The 12,988-nt window shown below is 36.0% G+C and overlaps 1 protein-coding gene across 4 annotated transcripts in view; it reads right to left on the bottom strand.

The window, feature by feature from the left end:
* ATRX (ATRX, chromatin remodeler) overlaps nt 1-12,988 on the bottom strand; it is a 282,193-nt gene that overhangs the window by 57,293 nt on the left and 211,912 nt on the right. For all 4 annotated transcript variants that reach the window (XM_025372040.1, XM_025372038.1, XM_025372039.1 and 1 more), the window contains one exon: nt 11,887-11,995. In XM_025372040.1, coding sequence (XP_025227825.1) covers nt 11,887-11,995 — 109 coding nt within the window. The remainder of the gene's footprint in view (nt 1-11,886; nt 11,996-12,988) is intronic.

The following is a 12,988-nucleotide window of genomic DNA, read 5'->3' as shown; positions in this document are numbered from 1 at the left end:
TTTATACATTCTGAATGATTCCTTTGTTAAATATGCAAATTGCAAATATTTTCTCCAAGTCTGTAAGTTGTCTTTTCCTTTCCCTAAGAGTCTTTCACAGCCAAAAGTTTTTAATTTTGATTAAGTCTAATTATTGATTTTTTATTTAATGGATTATATGCCTTTGGTATCATGACTAAGAACTCTGCCTAACCCTAGATGCAGAAGATTTTCTTCTGTTTTCTTATACAAGTATAATAGTTTTACATTTAGATTTATGATGCATTTTGACTTGATTTTTTAAAATATGGGTAAGGCTTCAGTAAAGGTGTTTTTGGCCTATGAAAGTCTAATTGTTTCAATACCAGTTTTTGAAAAGGCTATGCTCTCTCCATTTAATTGCTTTTGCATCTTTTGTCAAAACCATTTTTAACTTGAATTTCTTTGATGATTAATAAGGATCACCATGCTTTCTTTTTTTTTTTTTTTTTTTTTTTTTTTGAGACGGAGTCTCGCTCTGTCACCCAGGCTGGAGTGCAGTGGCCGGATCTCAGCTCACTGCAAGCTCCGCCTCCCGGGTTCACGCCATTCTCCTGCCTCAGCCTCCCGAGTAGCTGGGACTACAGGCGCCTGCCACCTCGCCTGGCTAAGTTTTTGTATTTTTAGTAGAGACGGGGTTTCACTGTGTTAGCCAGGATGGTCTCGATCTCCTGACCTCATGATCCGCCCGTCTCGGCCTCCCAAAGTGCTGGGATTACAGGCTTGAGCCACCGCGCCCGGCCCAAGGATCACCATGCTTTCATACATTTACTGGCCATTCGGATATCATCTTTTGTAAAGTCCTGTTCAAGTTTTGCCCATTTTTCTCTTGGGTTGTCTAGTTTATCCTACTGATTTTTAACAGTTCTTTATATATCCTGGATGAGACCTTTTTAGATGTATATATTGGGAACAGCTTCTCCAACTTCGTGACTTGCCTTTACACTCTTAATGTGAAATGACATTTGTATTAGTCAGGGTTTTCCAGAGAAACAGAACCAACAGGAGTTTAGAACTTCTGTGTACATGCGCGTGTGTGTGTGTGTGTGTGCATGCGTGCAGACATATTACGAGATTTGCCTCACTGTGATTATGGAAGCTGCAAAGTGCTACAATGTGCTGTTCACAAGCTGCAAAACCAGGGAGCTAACTGTATAAATCCTGGTCCCAGTTCAAAGGACTGAAAATCAGGCAGCCCTAGGCTGTGGGTGGGGGCAGTTGGTATAAGTCCTAGTCTGTCTGAGTCTGAAGGCTGAAGAACCACGATTACCAATCTCCAAGGGCTTGATAAGATGGATGTCCCAGCTCAAAGAGAGAGAGAGAGCAAATCTGCCCTTCTTCTGCATTTTTGGTCAATTCAGGCCCTCAATGGATAGGATGATGCCCACTCACACTGATGAGGGCAATCTTCTTTACTCAGTCTACTAATTCAAATGCCCTTTCAGGAGTACCCTCACAGACATATCCAGAAGTGTTTTATCAGCTGCATGGGCATCTCTTAGCCCAGTCAAAAAATTAACTATCACACCTTTGGTGAACAAAAGTCCTTAATTTTAATGAAGCCCAAATTACCAATCTTATATATATATACAAGGGACAGAAGGCAGCTCTGAAAAGTGAGAAGGATGAGGCAGATGGGTAGGGCCCTCAGGATATAAAGGATAATGTGGTACTGAGTTTCATGGGCTACCTTTTTATTTTTAAAATCTTATTTTTTTTGAGACAGGGTCTTGAATTGTCACCCACAGTGGAGTGCAATTGCATGATCACAGCTCAATGCAGCCTTGACCTGCTGGGCTCAAGCACTCCTCTCACCTCAGCCTCCCAAGTAGCTGGGACTACAGAAATGCACTAATGCACCCAGCTAATTTTTAAATTTTTTGTGGAGACAGGGTCTCACTATGTTGCCCAGGCTGGTTTTCAATTCCTGGGCTCAAGTGATCCTCCTGCCTCGACTTCCCAAAATGCTGGGATTACACGTGTGAGCCACCGAGCCCAATGTTATAGACTTTCTTTCTGCCTCATGTATCCTAGATTGGTTGCTGAAGAACTCCAGAAGGTGCTGTCAAAAACGTTTCCAAGAAAAGCCAACCCTCCAGCCACAGGACCAGGAAAGGGGCAGCATAGCAAGACAGAAAACGTTAGGATAACCACTCAATTCCAACCAAACAGTACAGCAAAAACTGTAGCTGAACCTCATCCTTCTACTGTAACCAAGTTATAACAAGGCACTGCCAGGGTGGGGTCAGAGAAGTCTGATTTAACAAGGTCCTCCCTATGATCTAACAGTGTCAATGAAGGCCATGTAGGGAAACAATACATCCACCCACACCCAGGAGTTACAAGAAAACCCCTTCCCTTCCTACTGGAATTATACCACCATCCAGTAACTAATGAGTCACCCCCTGTGAGTGGAGGCCATCTGGAAAGAGGTAAACAGGTAATCTTGAGCCTCTGTCCCCCAACCCAGCCAAGGTAATACCAGTAGAGGCCCAGTGAGGAGACTGAACTCCCACTATCAACTGGCAAAAATGTGGTAGGGTACCTCAAGCCCTGCCAAAACATTTGTCAGAAGATGCCTACTATAACAAAAGATTTAAACAAAATCCAGCATCTCATGATATAGTAACCAATATGCCCAGTTTAAACAGAAGAACTTTTTCATAATAAGAACCAGAAAAATCTCAAGTTCAATGAGAAAAGACAATCAACAGACACCAACACTGAGATGACATAAATGTTAGAATTGTCTGACAAGGATTTTTAAAGTAGTCATTATAAAAATACCTCATAAGCAATTATTAACATACCTGAGACAAATGAAACAAATATTCTCAGCAAAGAAACAGAAGACATAAAAAAAGAACCAAATGAAAATTTTAGGCTGGCCACGGCAGCTCAGGCCTGTAATCCCAGCACAGTGGGAGGCAAAGGCAGGCAGATTACTTGAGATCAGGAGTTCCAAACCAGTCTGGCCAACGTGGTGAAACCCTGTCTGTACTAAAAACACAAAAGTTAGCTGGGTGTGGTGGTGCATGCCTGTAATCCCAGCTACTTGGGTGGCTGAGGCATGAGAATTGCTTGAATCTGGAAGGTGGAGTCTGCAGTGAGCTGAGATCTTGCCAATGCACTCCAGCTTGGGCAAGAGTGAGACCCTGTCTCCAAAAAAAAAAAAAAAATAGAACTGAAAAATAAAACAGAAATTAAAAACTCAGAGTGAGTTGAGTAGAATGCAGAGAGCAGAAGATTTGGTGACTCTGAAGACTGAACAACAGAAATGGCCTAATCTGAACAACAGAGAAAAATGGAATGGAAAAGAAACTCATGTATCCATGGGACTATAACAAAAGATTTAACATTTTTGTCATTAGAGTCCTAAAGGAAGAGGAGAAAGGAGGAGGGGCTGAAATTCAAAAGAAATAATGACTGAAAATTACCAATATGCATTAAGAAACATAAATCTGCAGGTTTAAGTAGTTGAATGAACCACAAACAGGATAAACCCAAACAAATCCATGACAAGATATATCAGTCATCTTCCGAAAACGCAGAAAAATAATCTTGAAAGAAGAGAAAAACAACACCTTATCTAAGGGGAAAAAACAATTCAAACAGCAAGTTTCTCGTAAGAAACCAGGGAGGCAAGAAGGTAGTGACACATATTTTTCAAGTACTGAAAGGAAAGAATTGCCAACCCAGAAATCTACATCCAGCTGAAATACCATTCAAGAATGAAGGGGAGGCCGGGCGCGGTGGCTCAAGCCTGTAATCCCAGCACTTTGGGAGGCCGAGATGGGCAGATCACGAGGTCAGGAGATCGAGACCATCCTGGCTAACATGGTGAAACCCCGTCTCTACTAAAAAAAATACAAAAAAACTAGCCGGACGTGGTGGCGAGCACCTGTAGTCCCAGCTACTCGGGAGGCTGAGGCAGGAGAATGGCGTGAACCCGGGAGGCGGAGCTTGCAGTGAGCTGAGATCCGGCCACTGCACTCCAGCCTGGGCAACAGAGTGAGACTCCGTCTCAAAAAAAAAAAAAAAAAAAGAATGAAGGGGAAATCATTTGTTGCCAGCAGACTTGCTGTTAAAGAATGGCTAGGCCAGGCGTGGTGGCTCAGGCCTGTAATCTCAGCACTTTGGGAGGCCAAAGCAGGCGGATCACTTGAGCTCAGGAGTTCAAGACCAGCCTGGGAAACATGGTACAACCCCATCTCTACAAAAAATACAGAAATTAGCCAGGTGTGGTGGTGTGCACCTGTAGTCCCAGCTACTTGGGACGCTGAGGTGGGAGGATGGCTAGAGCCTGGGAGGTCAAGCTGCAGTGAGCCAAGATTGTACCACTGTATGCCAGCCTGAGTGACAGAGCAAGACCCTGCTTAAAAAAAAAAAAAAAAAGGAATGGCTAAAATAAGTTCTGTAAATATAAAGGAAATGATAAAAGAAGGATTACTGAAACGTTAGGGAGAAGTAACAATGAAAACAGCAAATAATAAATATGAGTCAATACAACACTTTCCTCCGGTTGTGTTTTCTAAATTATATTCTATGGTTGAAGAAAGAATAATTACACTGACTGATATGGTTAAACACTTGAGACAGTCATATTATAAAAAGGGAATCAAAAGGATATAAAGAGTTAAGGTTTCTGCACGTCAATTAAACTGCCAAAATGACACCAGTAGACTGTAATAAGTGTGTGTACATGTATGATGTAACACCTACAGCAACCACTATCAAAGCTATACAAAGAGAAACACTAAAAAAACTATAGATTAATCAAAATAGAATTTCACAAATATAAAACTAACCCACAGGAAAGGAGGAAAAAGAAATCATAAACAAAAGAAAATAGAATGAAAGAGAACAAATTGAGCAAAAAAATAAAATGGTAGACTGAAGCCCTACACTAAATATAAACGGTCCACATACATCATTTAAAAGAAAGATTGAGTGGATAAAAAATAAAACAAAAAACATGACCCAACCACATGCTGTTTACAAGAAACTCACTTCAAATAAAACAACATAGGTGAGTTGAAGTAAAAGGATGAAAAACTATATACCATGTAAACACCAATCAAAATAAAACAAGAGTGGTTATATCAGTATCAGATAAAATAGATTTCAGAGCAAAGAAGATTATGAGGGATAGAGAGGGGCACAGCAATACTAAACGTGCATAATAAACAACAGAGCTGAAAATATCAGAAGTAAAACCTGATAGAACTGAAGGAGAAACAGAAAAATCCACAATTATAGTTGGAGATTTCAACCTTCCTCTCAAAAACTGATAACCATATAGACAAAAAAAATCAGCAAAAGTAAAGAAGAACACAAGAACCTTATCGAAGAACAAAATCTAATCAATATTTATAGAACACTCACCCAACAACAGCAGAGTACATATGCTCTTCAAGGGCCAGTCTACTCAGGGCATAAAACAAAGCACAACAAACTTAAAAGAATTGAAATTATACAGATTATATTTCCTGAACATAATTGAATTAAACTAGAAATCCACAAAAGAAAAATAATGGGAACCTCCAAATGCATGGAAATTAAACAACATGCTTCTAGCTATGAGTCAAAGATGAATTCTAAAATAAAAATATACTGAACTAAATGAAAATATAACATATCGAAGTTTGTATAACTAAAGCAGTGCTGAAAGGGAAATCTGTAACACTAAATGCTTACATTAGAAAAGAAAAAAAGCCTCAAATCAAATTAGTAATCTAAGCTTCTACCTCCTGAAAGTAGAACAGTAAGAGCAAAACAAACCAAAAGCAAGATGAAATTAGAATAGGAAAAAAAAAAAAAAAGAAAATCAAGGGAATAAAACACTAGTTATTTGTAACAATTAATGAAATTGACAAACCTCTAGCAAGACTAATAAAAAGAAAACACACAAATTACCAGTATCACAAGTGAAACAGAAGCTATCACTATAGACCCTAAAGACATGAAAAGGATATTAAGAAAATGCTATGAACAATTCTACACATACATTTGAAATTACAATGAAATGAACCAACTCTTACAAAAGCACAAACTACCACAAGTCATTCAATATAAAATAGATCACTTGAATAATCCTAAAACTACTGAGGAAATTTAATTAGTGATTTCTAAACTCCTCAAAAAAGAAATCTTCAAGGCCAGAACTAGTTTCACTGGCAAATTTTACCAAACATTTAAGATTAACACAAATCCCCATAATCTTTGTCAGAAAATAGAAGAGAAAACAATTACTGACTTATTTTATGAGGTCAATATTAACCTGATACCAAAACCAGACAACGAAAACAACTGAATATATAACAGTAACTCTCATAAATATCTCTCAACAAAATATTAGCAAACAGAACCAAGTACTATATAAAAACAATTATCCTTATGATCAAGTGGAGTTTTATTCCAGGCATGAAAGGTTGGTTCAGTACTCAAAAACCAATCTACATAGCATACCATATTAACAGATTAAGAAGACAAAACAGATGATACTGAGGCAGAAAAAGCATTTGACAAATGTAAACACCCATTCATCATAAAAACTCTGAGAAAATTAAGAATAGAGGGGAACCGCCTCAACTTGATGAAGAGTAATTACAAAAAAAGTACAGCATGGTGTGCATTCCTGCTCAAAGAGGCTTAGGCAGGAGGATCCCTTGAGCCTAGGAGTTTGAGGCTGCAGTGAGGTACGATCACACCACAGAACTCCACTCATGGTGATAGACAGAGACCTTGTCTCAAAACAAAAACAACCCTCCGACCCAAAAAAACAACCTTACAGCTAACAACATAGTTAATGAAGACAGAATGCTTTTCTCCTAAGATCAGGAAGAAGGTAAGGATATCCACTCTCACCATTGCTACTAACTATATTACTCTTAAGTTTTAACCAGTATGAGGTATAGGGAGGGACACAGCAATATTAAACGTACATAATAAACAGAGCTGAAAATATCAGAAGCAAAATCTGACATAACTTAAAGGAGAAACAGACAAATTCACAATTACAGTTAGAGACTTTTCTTGCAGTAAGACAAGAAAAGGAAACAAACAGCGTATAGATCATAAAAGAAGAAATAAAACTATCCCTACTTGCAGATAGTATAATGGTCTTAGAAAATCCCAAGAAATCTATAAAACAAACTCCTAGAACAAATCAAGTCAGCAAGTTTACAGACAAAAGATTAACACAAAAACCAACTGCATTTCTATATTTGAGCAATGAACACATGGAAACAAAAGTTAAAAATATAGTATCATTTACAATAGCTAAAAAAAAGAGAAATACCTGGGTGTAAATCTAACAAAAGACCTACAGGACCTGTATACTTAAAACTACAAAACACTGATGGAAGGAATCAAAGATCAACATTAATGGAGACATACACTGAGTTCACTGATCAGAAAACTCAATAAAGTTATCAATTCTCTGCTGCTAAAAGTATTACAATTGAAAAATGATATCAATTCTCTCCAAATTAGTAACAGGCTTAATAAAATTCCTATTAAAATTATTGCAAAACTTTTGTAGATTTAGACAAGATTATTCTAAAATTCGTATAAAAAATTAGCTAAAACAATCTGTGAAAGGTAGAACAAAGTGGGAAGAATCATTCAATGTGCTTACTACACAGCTATAGTAATCAAGACTATGTAGTAATGATGCAGAGAAAGACATATGGAATAAAGGAATAGAATAGCAAACTGAAAAACAGCCCAACACAAGGATAGCCAACTGATTTTTCACAAAGGTACAAAACCAATTCAGTAAAGGAAGGATGGTTTTTTCTTTGTTCTTTTTATTTATTTATTTATTTTGAGACAGGGTCTTCCTCTGTCGCCCAGGCTGGAGTGAAGTGGCACAATCATGGCTCACTGCAGTCCCGACCTCCTGATCTCAAGTGATCCTCCCACATCAGCCTCCAGAGTAGCTGGGACTACTGGTGTGCATCACCATGCCTGGGTAATTTTTTTATTTTTGGAGACAGGGTCTCACTATGTTGCTTAGGCTGGTCTTGAATTCCTGGGTTCAGCCTCCCAAAGCACTAGGATTACAAGTATGAGCCACTGTGCACTACCACAGATAGCTTTTTTCAACAAATGATGCTGCAGCAATTGAACATCCACAGTCAAAAATAAGAATCTTTAAACTTCACACCTTATAAAAAATTAACTCAATAAACCATGGACTTAAACATAAAAGGTAAAATTATAAAACTTGTAAAACACAACACAGGAGAAAATCTTCAAGACCTAGGGCTTTGAGGAAGAGTTCTTAGACTTGACACCAGAAGCATGATCAAAATAAAGAAACAAACATTGATAAACTAGATTTCATCAAAATTAAAATCTTTGTTCTCTGAAAGACCCTGTGAAGGGGATGAAAAAACAAGCCATAAACTGGCAGGAAATATTTGCAAACCATGTATCTGACAAAGGACGCATATCTAGATTATATAAAGAACTCTCAAAACCTACAATAAAAAAACAAGCAATCCAATAAGAAAATGGACAAAAGGACATAAAGGGATTTTCACCCAAGAGGATATACAATATTTGATGGCAAATAAACACATAAGATGCTCAATATAACTGGTTGTTAGGAAACTGCAAATTAAGACCACAATAAGATACTACTACATACCTACCAGAACACCTAAAATAAAAAATAGTGATAATACCAAATGCTGGTGAGGATGTAGAGAAACTTATTTCTCACACATTGCTGGTAAGACTATACAATGGTACGGTCATTCTAAATGAGAGTTTGGCAGTTTCCTAAAAAAGTAAGACATCCTTACCATATGACCTAGCCACAGCACGCCTGGGCACTTATCCTAGAGAAATGAAAACTTAGGTGCACATAAAAATCTGGAACACAGTGTTCACAGCAGCTTTATTTATAATAGCCAAACCTGGACAAAATGAAAATGTCCTGCAATAAGCGAATGATTAAACATCTGTGGTACATCCATTCCATGGAATACTACTCTGTAATAAAAAGGAACAAACTATTGATACATGTGATAACTTGGATGGAATTCAAGGGCATTAAGCTGAGTGAAAAAAGCCAATCTCAAGAGGTCACATATAGAGAATGATGCCATTTTTATGACAGTCTTAATATGACAAAATAATAGAGATGGAGCATAAATTAGTCATTGTCAGGGGTTAAGGTTAGTGACAAGGTTGGCAGTAAAAATGGCTGTGACTATAAAGAGTAGTGAGAGAGAGAGCTTTGTGGTGATGGCATATTTCTGTATCTTGATTGTGTACGTGTGGAAAAAAGATATATGCAAACATTGAAACACTGTCAACTACTTAGTTTTGATATTGAAATATAAGTACATAAGATTTAACCATTGGGGAAAATTAGGCAAAGGGTTCACAGGACCTCTCTGTACTTGCAAGTTCAGGTGAATCTATAATCATTTCTAAATTAAAAGTGAGACAAACAAACCAAAAAAAGTATCAAGCTAACCAGGCACTCTGAGACGGCTGAAAACTACTTCCAGGTCACACAAAACAACGTTAGAAATGGTCACTATCTTAAAGTTTATTTTAATGTGTCCTTCAGATTGTTTTGGCATAAATAAGGATTATATTGATATCCTATTTATTGAAAATTACTGAGTCATGAAAAATTAGAATATACAGAGATATAATCTAAAACATTTGTGGATTTTTTCTTTGCTCTTTTCATTTTGTTTTTTGTTTCATTTTCTGTTTGTTTGTGGATTTTTAGAGACAGCATAACATTTGTGGGTTTCATGTGTATGGGTTCAGCTACTCAAGAGCAACTCCCCAAATCCATAATATACATGTACAGGTTGAGCATCCCAAATCCGTAAGTCTGAAATCCTAAATTCTCCAAAGAAAATGCTCATTGGGGCATTTTGGATTTTGGATTTTCAGATTTGGGATGCTCAACAGGTAAGAATATAATACAAATATTCAAAAATCTGACAAAAAAATCCCATATCTGAAATGCTTCTGGTCCCTAGCATCCCCAAGCATTTTGGATAAGAAATACTCAACCAGTATATGCCTGAAGCATGAATTTGAATGAGATGCTTTTTGGCATATGTTTAGGGGTAATTCACTAGTGAGTTAGCCAAGCTGACAGCTCAACATCTAAATTTCAATGTTTTTCTCTACTAGTCATCAAGTACAAATGTCATGTGACAGATTATATGCCACTGTCATATTTTAAAATTTGGGAAACCGAGCAAGCCAAAGGTTTAGATTATGTTTGAAAAATTTGGGTTACTCAATAAAATTACTTCTTCACACTCATGCACAAATAATAATTTGTTTAAACATGGAAAACAGAATATAAAAATGTATTTATTCTTTAAGCAGTTATATAATCAATCATATACATTTATAATATAACTGTATTCAAATCATCTCTTTGTAAGCTCTCTTAGGCTACAGGTTTTCAATAATTAATAATCTTTCTAAAATGTAACTGAAATTTCTCTAGCCTTAAGCCTAGGTTTAGTTCATGATGCTGCTAAAATTAAAACATCTTTTAAACAAACAGTATAATATTCTCCGTAGTTTAAAATATTTATTAAGGCATACTTCAGCCATCTTTCTATTAAACTAACTCCCATCTCTTTTACCTTTTTCTTAAATGCCATGCTTTCTTACATTTGTGTATGTGTATATGTATGCATATGTGCATATGTTTAGATGTATCTATAGTCATGTGCCACATAATGTTTTGGTCAATAACAGACAGCATATGCAAAGGCGATCTCATAAGATTATAATACATATTTTTACTGTATCTTTTCTATGTTTAGATATGTTACATACACAAATACCATTGTGTTCCAATTGCCTACAGTATTCAGTACAGTAACATGCCGTACAGTTTTGCAACCTAGGAGCAATAAGCTATATCATAGAAAGCCTTCTGGTGTACAGTATACTCTGTGATATTTGCATAGTGACAAAATTGCCTAATGATGCATTTCTCAGAATGTATACTGGTTCTTAAGCAACATGTGACTATAGATAAAACTTTTCCTTTCCAAATGTAGTTTGATTTTGTCAATTAGTAACAGCTTAAAACAATATCAACAATACACACACAAAATGCCTTGTATCTACAGTTAACGACATTAAAATGGTCAATAAGCACATGAAAAGATGCTCAACATCATTTATCATTAGGGAACAGCAAATTAAAATCACAAGAGATACCATTACACATACATTAGAATGAGTAAAATAGTTTTTTAAAAAAATGACAATACCACATACAGACAAGAATGTAAGGAAACTGGAACTCTCATACAACTGCTGGTGGGAATGCAAAATTTTACAGTCACTTTGGAAAACTGCTTGATAGTTTCTTACAAAGATAAATGTAAACTTAGTATATGACCCAGCAGTCACAATCCTAGGATTTCGTTTCATTTAAGTAAATACTTATGTTCACACACAAACTTGAACATGAAAGCTTAGAGCAGCTTTGATTTTAATTCCAAAACCTGGAAACAACTCAAATGTCCCTCAAGCGGAAGTAGCTAAACAAACTGTGATATATCCCTATAATGGAAGACTATACAACAATTTTTAAAAAGTATTGGTATATGCAACAACGTAGGTGATCCTCAAATCACTTTCACTAAGTGAAAGAAATAAGACTCAAAAGGCTACAAGTTATATGATTCCATAACTGAATTCAGTGGGTAGGGAGTGATGACACTGTTTTGCATCCTGACTGTATCTTGCATTTGCTAAAAACATTCAAATACACAATAAAAATATTGAAATTTACTGTATGTAAATTTTAAAATTAATTATTTTAATGTTTCTATATATACAGAAGATTTTTCCTACCTCACATTAGTTTCATCGTTAAATTCTTCAGCCCACTTCTTCCTTGACTGTGCAGTAGTGGAACCATCTAAACGGTAATAGTCAATGTTTCGAAGCCACTTCCCCTCACCTGAAAATTTAACAAAAGAACACAAAAGGAATTTGATATATCACTCTGCTTACTAGTAAGAACAGATTTTCCACCTTGCTCATCATTTAAAAGTAGGTTATATACATTCTATTTGCATAGCAAAATACATTATATACTTTTCTTAATCAAGGAATAATTATATTACAAATAAATTCACCACAGATTTCATTGAAATAGATAGTGATGAGCACAGGTATTTTTAAAACCTATTTCATCTACACGAGAATTTCTTAAAAGGGTTTCCTTGATTAGAATCCATAAAACTGTCAAAAGAATATGATTAAACTTATATTTTGTTCATGAGGCATGCTTTTAGTTGTATCTGTAAATGGCCATGTTTTTCTCCTTATCAACAACTTGATAATGATCAAATAAAAATCAGAGATAAAGAATACCTTTATTCATTCACTGAACAAATACTTACTGAATGCCTACTATGTGCCAAAAATTATTCTATGGGGTATACACAAATTTCAGTGTATGTTTCCATTTCAAAAGTGGTGTGTGTGTATGTGTGTCTGTAAAGGAGTACGACTTTATGAGTTAACGATATGACATGACAATTTTAGACAGTGAGGGAAAGTTTTTTTTTGTTGTTTAATCTATACCAGGAAGAAGTGAGGTGAAATTTTACCCAAGATGTGCACTGATACTAAAATACCAAGAGATTAAGGGCATATGACATTTTTATATTTTATCATACATAATTTCTATTCTAATTATTTAACTGTAAACACAATGCTACTATTTCCCATCCAAGCAAAATTCTATCATGCCCCAGAGCCTTAAAATAAAAGTTAACAAAACTGAGATTTATTTATGTCTTTCCAGCAAGCTCTTTAAATTTAGTACATTAGTCAAAAAAAGATGCTTTTCCACATGTTTCTTACCTATATCTTCACTGATACAGAAAATCCAGAATTTCCTTGTTAAAAATTCATTAATGCTTATGAAAGTCATTTTATTTATGTT

This window comes from Theropithecus gelada, chromosome X (assembly GCF_003255815.1).
Source record: "Theropithecus gelada isolate Dixy chromosome X, Tgel_1.0, whole genome shotgun sequence".
Lineage (NCBI taxonomy): Eukaryota > Metazoa > Chordata > Mammalia > Primates > Cercopithecidae > Theropithecus > Theropithecus gelada.
Note: the sequence above shows the minus strand (reverse complement) of the source record. Positions and strands in the feature narration are given on the sequence as shown.